The sequence below is a fragment of the Centropristis striata genome, chromosome 1, assembly GCF_030273125.1.
Source record: "Centropristis striata isolate RG_2023a ecotype Rhode Island chromosome 1, C.striata_1.0, whole genome shotgun sequence".
In the NCBI taxonomy this organism is placed as follows: Eukaryota; Metazoa; Chordata; class Actinopteri; order Perciformes; family Serranidae; genus Centropristis; species Centropristis striata.
In genome coordinates, this window is record NC_081517.1 from 30,246,815 (window position 1) to 30,264,630 (window position 17,816).

The following is a 17,816-nucleotide window of genomic DNA, read 5'->3' on the forward strand; positions in this document are numbered from 1 at the left end:
CTGGTGTGACTTATATTTAAAGTTTCATGAGTTTTGGGGTATGTTCAGGCAGTGAAAAATGCGATCATTTGGGACAAAGAATAAAAATGAAGAATCATTCGAAATACAATAGGGACCTCGCAGGTCGTTGCCTGCTCGGGCCCTAATAATAATTATATATATATAAAACAAACACAATAATTTAATTATTTTCTGTGTACCTAATTTAATACTTCTTTTTTTCAGTCTGGGATATTTCAGTCAGTTAAAGCAACATTGCTTTTAATGCATTTTTATTTTTTGTTTGTTAAGGTTAACTATCTTCTGAAAATATGTATAAATATTAATTTCCACTTTCCATTTTGAGTTATGAACCAAAATCAGTCCTGATCATAAGTATCAAATACTGATTCATTTAGAATATTATATTTTTTTGTTTAACATGAGAAAATGAAGCACCAGATTAAATGTTAGAAATCTAACTAATCTAGATGAATGAGTGTGGCTGGCATCTAATTTTCAAGACGTAAATTCAATATTCGTATTATAATTCATAATTCTTTGCCTTGAAAACATAATTGCTTAAATAAAGCTTTCCAAACTTTCAAGACTTTCTAGTTAACCTGTAATTATAGGCTGAGGTTGAGCTGTAAAATTTGAAAGGCCAAAAAAATAAAATTCACTTGCCAGATTTTTTCCATATGCCTTAAATAATTAAAAATTAAAGGCCAAAAATGTGCCTATATATGAATAAGGATCATGTATTCAATAGCACTAAAGTAAAGAACCACAGCACCAACATGGAGCTTTAAATTTTTATAAGACTTATAAAAAAAAAAGAAAAAACATAACACAATAACCAAGGCATGTCATACATTGTGTTTTTTCTTTGTTTCTCTGAGGAGTATTTACAAACAGGCTTATTTACAGATAGCAATAACTCAGAAATGGTAAAAGCTACATATAGCCTAGCACAAACAACCAGTTAGCATAATGATAATATATTTGTTATGTACAATGTAACTGGCAAGGCTAGAGCAAGACAGAACACAAAGATTCTGCAAAAGGTTTAAATAACTTCAAGTATCTGTCTTGAGGTTTCATGGAGGTTTTAGTCCGATGGACGCAGATTTTTTCCAGCGACTCTGAAGAGAAGCTGAAAAAATCTGGTCGAGCTGCGTGTAGTGTGGCCGGGCAAGGACAGGAGGAGGAGCTCTAGCCGTTGGAACAGACGACACAGACAATGCAACAAACGTGGTGACAAAACAATCACTTCTCAGGTAAATGCCCATTTTCTAGAGACTTTTAAAACAACCACGGGGAATCTCCTCTCCACATATAAAGTGATATCCAGCTTATTGGCCTATAGCACCTTTTTTACTGCTTTGAATAACAAATGTGCAACAGGCAGAAAAGAACAAACAATAGGAAACGAGAACAGAGGGGAAATGGTAACTATTAACATCTTGAACAGTCCAACACATCAGGTTTCTGAACAGTATTTGTGTTTGTGGTTTAATTAATCATCTTAGGTATCCGAAAGTAACTTCACAACATTCGTTATCGTCTCTCATGAAACACTCTGGAGTTTGTTGAAAATTCATCTCCATCGTAATCTTGAGTTCCTCTTTAAATTAAATAAAAAACTGCAAAAGAGTAACTCTTTCTTCAGCTAGTACCTTACATGTGGATGATGGTCTAAATATAATGAAACCATTGTTAGAATTGCACAGTCAGCTGTATGAAAAGAAGAACTAGCTCGCTTGAGGAAAGATGTAGTTATTCTTCTAGGTTAGCGCTAGTTTGGCCTACTCTAAATATATAGCCACTATTAAGAAAAGTGTGGCCTGAGCACAGGCCATTTGTCCTATTAACGTCTCCAAGTGCATAAAACACTAATGCTACTTCACGACGTTTATATAACAACACTGTAGGGCTCAACTGCCTCCCATGTTTACATTTGAGTTTAGTGTATGGGAAGGAGAGAAAAAAATGTCCATATACAACACAACACAGGCCAGTGTCAGGAAGTCCCTCTGAAGTGTCTAAAGCGGCACCTGTCCACGTGCTCTGCTTCTGACCAGACTCGCACTGTAACCCTCACACCAGGAGCACCATAAAGACTCTAGTGTCATTTTTTTAAGACCTTGAAGTAGAGCAGCAAAATCTTAAATTCAGATTTCTGTTCTTATTTGGCTCAGAATTAAAAAGAAGCCATCCGGTGTCAAATTGGAAACAGTGTCAAAAACAAAACCACACTACCAGAAGAGTGAAATTTGGGACCATCCTCTCAAAATTTTAGTGCATTTCCTGGGCAGCAGGGGGACCATTTGAGAATCTGCTCTGATCAGATGCACCACACCAGAACCTGCAGCCCCTCCACTCCCTCCCTCACCCGAACACTCCCCCGCCTCAGCAGACAGTGAGTGGCATCGGCTCGTTTTCACGCCGCTGGTTTTTCTTCAGCAGCTGAATACGATTGTGGCAGTAGAACTTGATGGCTCGCCAGTCGCGGTGGTTGCTGACCAGCAGGGGGCACTGCTGCAGGCAGCGCTCACAGTCAGCCTTTGCGGGGACTCGCAGCTCTGTGATGTTCTGGGTCAAGTGCTCCTCGACTGCCGCGCGCTCCGCCTCTGACCAGGGACGCTTCAGGACACCTCGCTTTCCTACAAGGGAAGAGAGATGAGTAAGTATAATGTGTGTTTCAATATCCTTTCTCTTTTGGCAGAAGGCGGTGAAACCTCCAATTAAAAGACAAAAGTTCAACAACTTTAAATTGTACTTTTTAAATTCCTTTTTTTTGTGGTTGTTCAACTGGTGCCCTAGTAGTTTTTTTCACTTTGTTCACACATAATAAATGTGAGCTACTAACTCCAAAGTCAAAGGCTTTTATATTTGCTGGCATGAAAAAGTTGAAAAAGCTTAACAATTTTAAGAAGAGGAGGTACATTTCAGTTTCTAGTTGCCTAACAGCAGTGTTGTCAGGAGTTTAAACTCTTTTTGAAATCAAATAAACAATTCAGGAAATGTTCCAAACATGTTTCATAGTTTTAGTTTTCCCTCAGCCTTCTACAGAAAATCAACAGGTTAATATTTTTTAACATTCTTTGCTTCCTGATTCTAAATTGTGAATATTTGCTGGTTTCCCTTTATGATACTATCAACAATCCAATTACAATTTACAATTTGAGATTGAATTCACTGCAGATTAAAAATGTATCTATTTAGAACAATTTGTATCTTCTCGGATATCAAACTTCTTCAGAAGGTCCTGACCATAACAATACAAAACAAAACATCTGAAAACAGGAAACTGGTTTGTCTCTGTGTTCTCAGCAGTGTGCAATTCTTACAGTCTGACCAGTGAACTTTGCCTGCTGGGATAAACATGTACTTGTACACTTTGTGCTTCGCCTCCAAATACTGACTGTGTACACAGCTTTAACTTTCTAATGTTGCCAATGTTGTTTCTCCTCTCTCTCTCCTTGGATGCAAACACACGCAACTTTTGTTTATTACATTGACCATTTAACTTTAAAAAACAATGTGTTTGTTTTTCATTGTCTCTGCTTTGCTTCATTTTGTTTATCACCTCAAACAGGCCATTTTCAGTTTGTTTTTTCTGTTCGTCAGCAGCATAACGGAAAACTTACTGCCCTGATTGTTTGTATGATCAGATATACAGATAAATTAGATACATTTCTTAATCTGTCCAAGCATCTCCTGTAATTTGGAAAACATGTAATCCACCAAAAAGCATGTGTCAAAGTATTATCGTAATTCTATCCAGGTTTTCACTCTTCTTCACACCAGACGCTGCTGTATTCATCATTAGTGTGAAAAAGGACAGAAAGGAAAAGCAGTCCATTGAGAGTGATGTTCTCCTCAAAAACATTACTGTGGTGTCTTCCTGATTTAAGCAGATTTCCCCTCTAACTTCTTACAGAACTTCATCTGAATGTATTGTAATTTTGTGAGTTTTTTCTATTAGATATAACCTCTCACTGTCTCCTCACTGCCTGAGGAGATACTAATGCACCCAGCAGTGGCGCTGTTTCACCAAAACAAATATACCTGTTAAACAAATGGGGGGGAGAGATCATATTTAAATGATGAACTCTGTTGTGCATGGCCACATGTGTATGCATGGTCATAATGTTGGAGGATGCGAGTTGGATACATACACACACACACACACACACACACACACACACACTGCAGGCAGAAGCAGGATTAAGAAAACAGTCCCACACAGGGCTCAAGGGCCTGGCCTTGGCGAAGGTCTGCACCCCTCCTCCTCTCGTTTTGACTTTTGTTTTGTTTTTTAAATGTAACCCACGCAATTTTATCAATTTATCTTCTGTTGTTTTGTTAAATTGTGCAATTACACCTGTACTTGAAACCTAAACAAACCTGATTTGGGCTGACCTGAGCCTCTCCTGCGGTTTACAGGTTGTGGAGGTGGAGGAGGTGTAGGGGTTGGCTGGGTGTTCTTCAGCTTCTTGGGTCGTCCCACCCGCCCATTGTTCTTGCCCTTCCTGACATACAGCAGAGTAGGTGTAGGGGTCGGAGCAGGAGCGGGGGCGGGCGCCTCAGGCTTCTCCTTCACCTGCTCCCCTTCAGACTCTCCCTCTGAGTAGGAGTCTGCAGAGTTTCCTGACATAACTGCAAAGAGGAGGAAAGAAAGAGCAGAACTTCATTAGTCCAATCCATCACTTCTCTACATGCCCTTCTATCAACCACCTCCTCCTCACACACAAACATCCAGAAACACTGGAAAAGGGGTCATAATCCTTTTACATCCAGGGGATGTTTGACACCATAAAGGCAGGGATGATACAGCTCGTGTTGGACAACAAAAAAAGACACCAGTCACACTCATTCATTCAGACTTCTCACCGTCCAGCTCCAGGCAGATGTGGTTCAGACTCATTCCTCTGAACAGCACGCCATCTCTCTCTCCACAAAGCACCACTCGGCCCACTCTTCCCATCAGGCCTGGGTCTTGGCCAATTCCAGCACAGTTCTGCGTCACGTGGTACTCCCTCTCTAGGAAGTGCTCCAGTCTCTCCACAGCGCTGCCTCCAGGTTCCTCTCCTTCTCCCAGCAGCAGCAGCTGGGTCAGTATAGCTACCTGCCGGCGAACCCTGGTCTGCGTCAGGGCGCGGGGATTTCGGGTACCACTTGATCGGGCCAGGCTGCGGAGGAGGTCAGTACCTCGCAGTGGTGTGGCAGGGGAGTGGTAGGGCCTGGCGAAGACATAGGGGTTTGTGGGGTCGACTCCCACATCATGCCGCGTCTGCAGGAGGAGCTCCAGGCAGGGCTCGCAGTGAGGCGGGAGGATGAGGGGCTGGACTCGTCCACGTTTACCCTGGACTCCAACTCTAGGGAGATGAGGGAGCACCAGTCGCTCAAAGGGAGACAAGGACGCCTCCAGTGGAGTGAGAGCTGGAGGGGCACCAGGCGGGACAGGAACAGGGCACTGTGGAGTGATGCGAGCACGATATTCAGCGATGGAAAGCTTGGAGACTTCACATTCCCGTCGTCGGTTGTACAGGATGAGGAGAGCCAGGCTGGAGTGGCAGAGGAGGCGCCAGGCCTCTGCTGATTGTAGCTGCCGAGACAGGGACAAGAAGGCCGAGTGTTGCAGCCGACGAAGGTACAGCACCAGAGAGGACAAAGACGAGAGGAGGGGCAGCATGTGGTGACGGCCCGAACCACTGAATGAAGAGAGATGGTAAGATATTAGTTCATTTATTCTAATATATTCTAGTTCCGGTTAACTTGCAACAGATTAACCCTCTGAACCCCACAACCTGCCAGTGGGTTTGAAGGGCAGGTGTTCTTTTTTTAAAAATTATCTCCAAATTGACAGCAATTATTGATGGATTTCTGAGTTTCCAAGTCCTTGAACAAATCATTTGAAGAATTAAGCTTAAGGTAGTGATATTTTGGTGCGTTTTTTTTGTCAAACCTGATTATGAACTAAGTATCTTTGGGTTTTAATCTGTTGATGGGACAACGTTTTTTCAATTTATTTACCAACAATGAAATGTTAGTTGCAGCCCTACTCTCAAATTTGCTCACAAAGCAGGCAAAGGCCAAAACTTACCTCAGCAAGTCCTTTTCCTTATCCTCTGGCCCACTTTCATCTTCCACCTCCATCACTCCATTCTCCTCCTCCTCTTCCTCTTCTTCCTCCTCCTCCTCCTCATCTTCCTCTTCTTTTGGCTGCATCTCTTTGGCCAGCTTGCTGCTGAAGGACTGTGGACACAGCACCTCAACATTCTCCTCCTCTTTGGGCCTCTTAACCTCCACGACCTCCACGTCGTCTTCATCTTCGTTCTCCTCGTTCTCTCCCTCCTCCTCCTCGTGTCTTTCTGTCTTTAGCCTCCTCATTGCGCCCTTCCTGGACTGCAAGACAGCCACAGGAGGCGGGCTTCTCTTTAAGACAGAGACTGGCATTGCTTTCTGTCCTCGTGGAGGAGTCAGTACGGGTGGGGTGGAGTTTCTTCCAGAGGAGGTAGGGGACTGGTTAGCTGCTGTGAGAGTGGGCGGAGGCATGGAGAGGTCCTGGACGCCAATCTGTGGAAGATCTGAACTGTGGCTCTGTCCCGCCACTTGCGGTGACTTTGAGAGTTGTGGAGTATGTGTGTGAGCTGTGGTAGTGTGTGTGCTCTGTGCATGCAGACGGGGCATCTGTGTGTAGCGCTCCACCAGGGCAGAGCACACTTCTGGTTGGTGGGCATGGTGTTTATCCAAGTGGCGACCCAGGGAGCGGAAGTGGCGTCCACAGTGCTCACAGGTTTGGCGCATGGAGTCTATAGACACGCTTCCTCTGGGGGCATTTATGTTGACGTTGCTTTTGGTGTTGGAGCCCAGCGGAGCCGGAGCTTTGAACACAGGCTTAGCTGTAGAGGAGGAGGACGAGCAGGGAGGGGAGGACTGTGCTGGAGAGTGGGATGAAGATAGTGGACGGGTGTGATGGGGAATGTCGGTGGGGGAGACCAGCGCGGGCCGGCCGGGTGGGGTTCGGTGGGGGGTCTTTTTCTTTGAAGGAGTGCCGCGCCGCTTCTTGCGCCGGCGTGGTGGGCGCCCACGGGGGCTGCCGTTGTCTTCATCTCCAGCGTCTGAGTCACTGGCGTCAGAGTGGGAGATGGGGGAGGAGGAGGGGGAGAGAGACCAAGAGGGGGTGACGTATTCCTGCTGCTGCTGTTGTTGTTGTTGCCGCTGCTGCTGCTGTTGCTGCGCTGCCAGAGAGAGAGGCTCATCCTCCTGGAAGTGAGAGACAGTGACAGGGTGGGGGAAGAAAAACATGTTACCAGCTGCCCAAAGACATTTTCTCCCTATTAATAGCATGTTCAATTAAAACATTTTTTCTTTGTTGGAACAACTAACCTAATAAATTACTTCTTCAACTATACTTGCTTTTTGTAACTTTTATAAACCTGCATTTCCTTAATCCGTTTTCCCGCAATGTATGTTTATATCAACAAAGCATCTGAAACAAGTCAGTAAGTCAGTATTATAAGACCTGAAAGGGGACCTAATATGATTTTCCTGTCATGTGTGTACTGTTACAATGTCGGATGTCATATTTTTTGTGGCCTAAGTTTCAAATAATACAGTACATGCGTTAAATTAGTCAATGTGTAAATTCCATTTCCAACAGTTTTTCTGCTCTTGACTCAAGCTGACATAAGCTTGTGACGGATTTCTGTCTATGATCATGCTGCTTTTACATTACATACATTGATGCATGTAACTAACTCTGACTGAGACCATAAACTGGTTGAAATGTTTTTAAAGAAGGATAATGAGTGGTCATGAATGATTTGGTGCTTCTTGCTTTATGGTGTCTTATTGTATTTGTGTTGAGTTGTGTGCTCTTAATGTACATATCTGTTGTTAAGTTTGTGTTTTGTAAGACCTCTTGTGCATTTGTGTTTTTTTGCATCAAATTCACATCCCATTCATACAAAAAAGTTTTATTTGGTGATTTTTCACGCTAAAAAGTATCTCTATACTCCATGGCCAGTAAGAGAAAAGGTTTTTTGAACATTAAAGCCTGTAAACATGTTCTAGTAGAAATCTAGATCCAAGTATGAACCTGAAAATGAGCATAAAAGGTTTGGGGCTCAATATCTTTGGAGAAAAACCTGCTCTTTGATGTTTTTCCAACACAACAGTGGTCACTGACTCTGCTTAACCACTTTACACCACTGTTATCTTTAAACTAACCAGCAGCAACCACCATGTTACAGATTGGCTCCATTGCAGTGCAGTTTGAATGCCGTAAGTGACATTACTGCACGGATGGGTTAAACTTTCACCAGTGTAATTAGATGCACAGTCAGGAGAGTCGTTACATCTTAAAGCAATAAGCTTAATGTAAGCATCACCATCAAGAGAATCGAGAGTGAAGACCACTTAATAAACAGGTTACTCACACTGCTTTAGCTTTAAGAAGTTAAACTTCATGATGTCTTCTGTCATTAATACACATAATAAAACAATTATCCAGAGCGCAGGGTGGAAGACTTGATGATAATGATTATGTTGAGTCTAACATCAGTGTTGTCCACCCACATCCAGACAGGTGGCACACTGCAGGCATCACAACTGCATCTACATTTGCTCTCTAATACTCGTTGTGCGGAGTCAGTGGCGTTTTTACTGCATAGATATTAGATTACAACACTGCAGAGCATAATTAACAATCAGATTGCATGTATTTACTGTTTTTTAAAACAGTCCCTCATACATTAAAGGTTCAGTCAGTGTTGTTGTTTTTTTTTGCTTTAATTTTCTTAGCAAATAAGCATTTGCTTAAATAGCACTGTTTGCCATTCCCAAACCTAAATATTTGCATATTGTTCTTTTCCATGTGAAATGGAGCATAAACAGAACAGTCAAACTGTTTTTACTCCAGTCACATATAAGAATTTGTGATCTTGCTGAATTTAGGCTGTTACTCAGAAACACAATTGAAGTCCACATTATCTACACTGTAATTATGTATCAGTCCAATATGTGATCCTATCTGAGTTTTAACACTAAAAGATCTGTGTATGTTGGTGAAAATAGCAAATTATTTGCTGGGGGTTTGGTCTGTGTTGATGTCATAGATCCAATGTGACAATCACAGAGTTTAGGCTAGGAGAAGGCTTTGGAGGAATTTTGTCTTAAACCTGAAATAAATTACATTTTTGACCATTTTGCGGCAGCAGGAACAACAACAATGCCATTATTAGCTTTTTTTTACTGTCAAAATGGTGAGCTAGTCGCCTGTTTTATATCCAGCAACCTTAGAGCAACATTAACGTTCATTTTGGTCTCCACCAACACTAGAAATATCTGACTCTTTAGCTGCTAATTGCTCCAGTGTTTTCCTGCTAAATGCTAATTTTGTCTGCAATTTAGACGTGAGCAGGTAGTGTTTCTGGCCACCTAGTGGATAAATTGTGTTCCTTGTCTAGTTCTCTCTCAAAATATTGGACTTTATGTTTTGTCAGTCCAACTGTGTACTTTTAGGGAAAATGTGGTGTCTTTCTCTTACCTTTTTGATACTGTTGTTGTTCTCAGAGTCAGAGTTACACTCGTGTTGAGCAGGAGACACAGTACCACGGAAACCCTGTGGGACACAAAGCAGTCACATTAAAACAGTCGGCACACTGCTCATTAATGTTTGTTATCACAATCAGTCTCAGCTGTCACTCAGAGAGCAGGACGACACCCGTCTACATTTTTCAGAAGCACAGAGGTTGATTAGAACTCGAACTCCCCCACTAACAAGCAGACAAAACAATTGAAAAGAGATATTCTGTAAACTTATCCTAAGCATTACACATCCATCAGGCTGGAATACTGAACAAATCGATCAGCCTGGGCCGGGCGATATGGTTAAAATCTTCCAACCCTATCCGTGGGTATTAAGGCCTGTAGTATTTTATACATACACATCTTGGTCTGAATCAACAGTGTGTGTGTGTAAGTGTAAGGTGGATAGAGCCTACATAAACCTCACTGAAAACTATATCAATAGTCTCACATAGGCAAACTGATTTCCACAACACTGTCAGCACTGGAAAATGATTTGGCTGTACACATTATCATTCTGGCATAACTGGAAAAAAAAACTCCAGCTTGTTTATATTTCTTTAAACCAATCACAGCCATCCTGGGCAGCACTAAGTCCAGGATTCAGCAGCAGTACCTCTGCAAAAAAGGGAGAATGGTGTCTAATAAGCGACTGATGGCAGACTTATACCCAGGCTTGTATATAGTCTATATCCAGTGAGTCAGACTATTACATCAATAGTGCTAATAACTTAGATTAGCTGTAAAAAGTAGTTTTTTAGACCTGCTTTGTTTTACATTCAGTACATCAAACATTAATACCTGTGCTGTCCAAATTAACCTGTTAATTTTTGCGGTTAATTTGATATATTTAACACGTTTTTAAAAATTGACACAATGAATGCAAAATAAAAAAGTTCCAGGCTTCAGCAGGTTGAGTACTAAAGATAAAGTGATGATTCTGGACATAAAGAATCCACTGATAAATGTCCATTGTATGTCGTTCAACAGCACAACAGTGATACCGTTCCAAAAAACACAACATTGTGTTCACGCATTAGCAAAACAATGCCTCTATGGTTTGCTCCAGCTTTGCTCCCATGTGCAAGGATGGTGGTTCTTCAATATATAAAAAACAAAATCAACAATAGACATTTTTATATTGTTTTGACAATAAAATGTATATCATCATATTGCTCAGCCCTGCAATTAGCCAATTATAGAAAGCTTAAAAAAAAACAGTTTTATACTTTATCTCAGCCAAATGTAAGATATTAAAATATGTCTTTAAGGGAACTGTGAGTAACCTTGATCCCACTTAAACTTCTGATGCCAATTTCTGAATTTTGTCAATTGAATTTCCTTAAATGGATTCTGGTATCATCATTTCGTTGACTAAATTGATTCGATCCATTAAAAGAACAATAATGTAATAACCATGGTTACTGTTGCTAAAGCACTATAGGTGGAGAGAGAACTGGAGCTCAGCCATCACCATGGAAACCCTATGCTTTGCATGTGTGTGTGTGTGTGTGTGTGTGTGTGTGTGTGTGTGTGTGTGTGTGTGTGTGTGTGTGTGTGTGTGTGTGCGTGTGTGTGTGTGTGTGTGCAGCTGATCAACAGTGTGTGAATACACACATATGGTTGCCTATCTGAAGTCATCAGAGATATGCACAGTGTGTAAAATGTATTTCTGTACTTATGAGGACTGAGCAGCCAAGGACAGACAAGAGAAGAAAAGTGAAGAGGGAGATAATTTCCTGCTGGCATGGCAGGTTTTGAATTACAAATTTAAAGAGTTTAGAGTTGATATTTAAATTAGTCAGCTTTATAATTAAGGTTAGACAACTAAAAGTTAAAAAAATAACGGTCAAATAAAAGTATGCTTGAATAGCTCAATCCAAGCATAATGTCCCGTCGATGCTTTGTGTTCTGCTCTATTGAGGTGTCTGTTGCTGAAGAGACGTATTTTCCCTTTTCAAAACTAATTTCTTCCCAAGAGACAGCTGAAAGTCAGTGTAAAATGATAAATGGAGGGGCGCCCCGGTGGCACACCTGGTAGAGCGCGTACCATAGAGGCATCGTCCTTGTGAGCGGGCGGCCCGGGTTCGAATCCGATTCGGAGCCCTTTCCCGCATGTCTTCCCCTCTGTCTCCCCCTTTCACTCTGTTTCTCACTATCAATAAAGCCTTGAAAATGGCCAAAAAATATCTTTAAAAAAAAATGATAAATGGACTGCACTTATATGGCGCTTTTCTAGTCTTTACGACCACTCAAAGCGATTTACACTACACTACTATTACTATATACACTAGCAGCAGAGGCTTATTTCATCACTAAGTTTTGACATTTACATTTAGTCATTTAGCAGACGCTTTTATCCAAATACATTTCTTGTACTTCAACTTCACCCTAGCTGCACTGTAAGTATCAGGGTCTTGTCAGGTTTTCTTTAACTGCATTTTCACCAAAAAAAGTGCCTGGTAATCACTTCAGTCCCAGGATTACTAAAAGTTTCCTTCAGCCTAGTCTGCCCCACAAAGCCTAACTGCAGTAACTACAGTTTTGGTCGAAATTGAGTTATAACAAAAAATGAACCTATTGATGTCTGTTTTATCTTGTGACAAAGTTTTAAATTTAAATTTTGTTTTGTTTCAGAGAAATAATTTTATAAAAATTGCAGTAACTACAAAATCCAACTCAAAACCAAAGCAGTAATTTCACTTACCACGGTCTGCTTTGGATATATATACTAATTTAAACATAAAAATAATAGAAATTTTATGTTTATTTGAAAGGGAAGTTATTATCTAGAGTCTCAAGTAAAAATGTGAGATAAAATGATATTAAGACTAAAATATAACATTTCTTTATAATATTAAGTCTAAAATATGCAAATCTTTGAATAGAGTTGTTAAACACTTTTAAATACACCTATCACAAATTCAATCTGAAAATGTTTATTCACTGAAAACAAAATATAAAATCTGAAAGAAGACAACATTGTACTTACTGCACTCTGTTGCTGCATTACTGCAATGCAGTAACTACATTTTTGGGTTCAAAGGTCAAATAGATCATCATCATTTTTTTACGTAAAAATCACATCATCAATACATGAAGAAATATGTGTTATATCTCTTACCTACCTATAACCCATTTGGCTGGCCAGTTAAATAAACTTTAAAAGACTTTAAAGCAGTTTTTCTCAGTTTTACATAGTACATTTTGCATAGTCACTGCAGTTAGGCTTTGTAGGGCAGTATTGTTGTCTGCATTTCCAAGCAGTCTTAAGACAAGGCAAATAGTCTACTGACACATGAAAAGCCAACATGACATGAGTGCTGCTGGTGGTCGCAGGGGTCTGCAGCTCTGCAGCCTGCAGTTTAGTGTGCCTGCCTGTTTCATAAAAGAAAAATCTTCGGAGGTAGATATAATTCTTTTTGGTCAAAGATTGGATGTAATGACTTTCACAAACCCTCTGTCTCCACAGTAAATCACCTGTTGAATGTTTGACGTTCTCTTTGTTTTCAAATTTGTATTTGACCAATAATGCCTGCAAACCCCACACCAAAAGTTCCTGTGTACTACACCCCGACCATGGCCTTACGGTGGGGAAAATCCTCAACAGGTTCCTAGTCCCTGTGGAAAGTTCCTGTGGTTGAACAGGTGTTTAAATTAATCTTATAATTCATCAGCAAAAAGACACATCACTTAGTAGCGGGTTTAACAGTATAGATTTTTTTTCCGGGTGTTAATAATGCGGGCCTAATGTCATCAAAGGTAGCAGAGTAATGTGTGTCATGATGGATCTGTCTTTAAAGGCACTAACCAAGTTCTCTCCCCACTCTGTCAGGCTGTAGTCCACAGTGATCTCCTCCCCCTTGGTGATGTCTCGGATGGCGATAACGACCAACCGCACCTGGCTGCCACAGTGGACCTCTCGGATGCGGCAGTTAGGGGAGGGGGGGAATGAGCTGGCTGTTGGGGCTGGAGCGGAGGCTGTCGGAGCAGCTGGAGCCGTCGACGCAGGGGTGAGAGATCGGGCCTGAGCTGAGGTGGCCGTGGCTGGGGCAGGAGCAGGGAGCGGTGTTGGGGTTAGGGCCGAGGACGCGGCAGGAGCTGGAGCTGGTGTAGAGGCTGAGCAGGAGCTGCTCTTGGAAGCAGTGGAGACTTTGTCATGAGCCTGCGCTGACGGCCCACTGCGAGGTGAGGGAGGAGGGGAAATGAAAATTATATTCACACCATTCATCAGACAGCATGTGCTGTTTATATAGTTCTATTCTGTTCCAATGCTTTTCACTTTGCTTTATTGGTTGAACTAGAAAGACATGCTGTATATCTTTGTTATTTTAACAATGAGCTGATTGATTGATTTGTTTTACAAATTTGTTGAGTATATGAAATAATTAATTTTCAGAAAATAATGGTCAAATTAAAAGGAAATTAAACAAAACAATGATTAATCAATTAATTCATTACATTAACCGCTTATCCGCATTCGGGTCAATTTTTTTTAGACCATTATCTTGGACAGCTGATATTATTCTCTGCTTTAGGCCTAACAAGGATCTATTAGCAACAGAATATATTTTGTCCGATATACACTGATATGGAAGTTGTTTTTACAGAACATTAAATATTTAAATATTTGTCAAAAAAGTTACTTTCTCAGGGGATAATTCTGAGAATGTTTGCAAGGACATATTGGTGCAAAATCTAGATAGATCTATCTACGGTCTATTTTATTCCAGCTTGTAAAAATTCACTATGTCAGCTACAAATTGGTTATCGGTTAATTGTTCCCCTCTAAATTTGCATCAATATCAGCCTCAAAATAAAATGAATTTATCCATTTCATTGTGAGTACATAAAGGGGCCATATGTAGGGTCAAAGGTTGAAACTGGTACTACGATCTAGCTTTGATCTTGTGTATTTTTCTTGTTTTGGCTATGTGTCATGAATTGCAATACCAGGGGTTTTGCCAATCAAGGTACATCAGCAGGAATGACAGAACTAAAATCATCACATCTTATATGTGATTTGTGATATGTCATACATTTCGTCTCACCGTAGGGTTCATTTATTTGCTGAAGGAATCCACTGCAGCTGAATGAGTGTAAAGCAAACAGTAAGAATCCACACATACACGCTCATGCCAGTGCTTCAGGGCAGCGAATCTCAATCCTAGTCTTCAGAGTGCGACTGATTTTCTATGCTACTGGCTAGCCAACTGCAGCCTCCTGACATCTCAGGTACAAATCAGCCTGATTATATGGCTGAAATGAAAACTTACAGGGTTGGCGAGTCCTGAGGAGCGGGATTCAGAAGTGCTGCTCTCAGACAAAGCTGTCCTCGAGTGCTGAGTTAAGATCAGCAGCCATTCATTCTTTTCTACATCTAAAAGCTGAGCAAAGGAAGTATCCTTCAGGGACGATTTAACCATTTTTTTAGCCTGCATACACACAAATAGATGAACAATATATATGTATATATAGTCATGGAAAAAAATATTAGAACATTGTTTTCTTCAATTTCTTGTTCATTTTAATGCCTGGTACAACTAAAGGTACATTTGATGTAAAAATAGCTCATGAGAAATTAATTTAAGAGCTGATATCTAACCATTTTCCGTGGTTTTCTTGATAATAACAAAAATCATTATTAAAAAAACATGGAAAATGGCTAGATATCAGCTCTTTAATTAAACTCTTATAAACTATTTTTGTTGTTAAGAAAGTAAGGAGAAAAACAAGGTCGGTCTAATAATTTTTTCCATGACTGTATGTATGTATACATATATATATATATATATATATATATATATATATATATACTACTACCAAACAAATGTGTACTCACCAGTTGTGAGGTGCAGGCTCTGTGTTGTAGAACGGCCCGTCCAGCGTGGGCCGTTTAGTCTCTGCTGCCTCTTTACGATCACCTGAGAGTACAGCAACAGTCAGTATAAAAGGATTACATACAGATATGCAGGGACACACACACACAAACACACACACACACACAAACACACACACACACACACACACACACACACACACACACACACACAAAGGTCATCACCTCATCTCCTGGAGCACACACACAGGTGCACATTGCAGCACATACAAGGCAAGCACACACACACACATGTACAAAAGTAGGTCACACTCACTTACACATGCTCCACCCCCATACCAATCACACAGACACACACACACACACACACACAGCACACACACACACAGCACACAGACAGATATACAAACGGTTGATGGCAGTGGGAATATGGCATGCAGATTTAATACACACAAACACACACCTTGGCTGAAGCTGTGTTCAGGCACGCTCTCTTCCTCAGTCTGTGTAACAAAGACTTTCACGGGTGTCCCTTTCCTTTTTCTTCCACAGCCGCGCCTGCAGAAAATACACACACAGAAACACACACATACAATTATCATTTAATCAATCGAACTACAGGCCAAACTTCAATCAGGTCAGAGAGTGATCAATAAGCTGATGGCCACCTAATGGATCAATACAAATTGCATTTAGTCCTCCCATATAAGCAAAAAAAAAAAAAATCTGAAACAAAAACACAGGAATTGGACAAGCACTGCTCTTTACTATGATGACTTGAGCGAGGGCCGGCCATATGGACAAATTTGATCCTAAAATATGACATCTAATATCTCAATAACTATATATAAATATTGAGATAAATATATAGATAAATAGTTTCTATTTACAACATCGTCATGCTAATTTTTGTATGCTCCTACCCATGTTAGAAAAACAGAGCCTCTATGGTTCACTCCAACAAAACAAGTCGCCCAAATGACTTGAACTGTGGACCATCGATATCACTAATATAGGATGTCTATTTTGTTGTTATATAATATCTCCTTTGTGCCAGGGAAATAAAGAAATCTCATTATTAAGATCCTGAACTGTAATTTTGAGTCCAACTGCCAACACATTTAGCCTGTGCAAAATGCATGCAAAAATCAGAAATGTCATCTTATTTTCCGATATATCGGCTGATACCAATGCATTTTGGCCAATGTTTTATTTAACAGTAGGAAAAAACTTATAGAAAAATAAATACCATAAACATTTTCTTATCTCATTTGATGATATATATTGTATTATCACCAAGCCCTAACTAAATCCAATCTAGTGCATGGTTTTAGATTAAGATTCAAGCCCAAGCCAAGTTAAGAGAGCTCTGGGCAAAAGTACATTTGAATGTTTAAAAAGCCTGAGATTTGTTAATTTAGAGGCTTAAAACATCACCTAGTAATTAGGAGCAAACTCTCTTGCATTTCAACCTATTCACATTAATTTCACTGAGCTGTCAAATATTCTCGTGAATGTGAATACTGTCCCCTGTGGGCCACTGAAGGATAAATCTTTCCAGTGCATTCCTAACGAGGCAATTATTTCGCTTTTTAAATAAATAGGACAGTATCACACAAACTGTATCAACAAAATACAATTAAATATACTAATGCTGATAAGATAACTGCAGGTTTAGTGCTTATTCCAAAATGATTTACTTTTTCAAATCAACACCTAGAGAAATATAAACACTCACTTTCTACAAATTTATCAAATGTAGAACTGTTGTCGAGCAGTCATTGAAGAACTTTGCCAAAACAAATTGCAGTCCAAAGTTGGTGGAATTGTGCTCGATTTAGAAATCAAAGAATTAGTAGTGTTGTTGTATTGTCCTGATTCCCTCAACAAAAACCCAAAGGGATTTTAACATTGGATTTGGAATTATTGTAGAAAATAAGCTTTGTGGTAAACAAAGGTTTATGTTAGTTACATGCTTTGTTCAGCAAGATAATCTTTACATTTGAACACAACTTTTATGACTTTTGAAGCATAAACACAACTGCTAGAAGTAAAAAGCTAACTTCAAGCTATAGAAGAACTACACTGCATGGTGGCTTGATCTTAATGTCACCAAAACTAAGATGAAGACGACATTTAATGTCCCCGAAAACCTCTGTTGTGTAATTTAGCCACTTGTTAGCATCTGCCTTTTCAAAGCTTCAAAATTCAGGAGTGGGGCATTGTTGACGTTTTATGTCATAGACTAAAACAAGGAAATCTCTTAAGCTTGTGTTTACCATAGACCTTATTTAAGGCATCAAACTAAAAACCCACTCACTGCAAGATGAGGGCACCAGAAGTGATAAAAATCCTAACTCATTTATGGGTTATAGGACTCAAAATAAACTGGCCAGCC

The 17,816-nt window shown here is 40.3% G+C and overlaps 1 protein-coding gene across 2 annotated transcripts in view; it reads right to left on the bottom strand.

Moving 5' to 3' along the window:
- Nucleotides 1-799: 799 nt before the first annotated feature.
- The window catches only part of si:dkey-117m1.4 (serine/arginine repetitive matrix protein 1), a 23,726-nt gene continuing 6,709 nt past the window's right edge, over nucleotides 800-17,816 (bottom strand). The window contains exons 2-9 of one of the 2 annotated variants that reach the window (XM_059337736.1): nucleotides 15,882-15,976; nucleotides 15,422-15,503; nucleotides 13,391-13,760; nucleotides 9,539-9,613; nucleotides 6,092-7,254; nucleotides 4,879-5,699; nucleotides 4,408-4,644; nucleotides 800-2,645 (exon numbers count right to left, since the gene is read on the bottom strand). In XM_059337736.1, coding sequence (XP_059193719.1) covers nucleotides 2,392-2,645; nucleotides 4,408-4,644; nucleotides 4,879-5,699; nucleotides 6,092-7,254; nucleotides 9,539-9,613; nucleotides 13,391-13,760; nucleotides 15,422-15,503; nucleotides 15,882-15,976 — 3,097 coding nt within the window. In that variant the 3' untranslated portion in view covers nucleotides 800-2,391. Of the gene's footprint in view, nucleotides 2,646-4,392; nucleotides 4,645-4,878; nucleotides 5,700-6,091; nucleotides 7,255-9,538; nucleotides 9,614-13,390; nucleotides 13,761-15,421; nucleotides 15,504-15,881; nucleotides 15,977-17,816 lie in introns of both variants that reach the window. The other variant, XM_059337728.1, reaches the window with a different exon arrangement.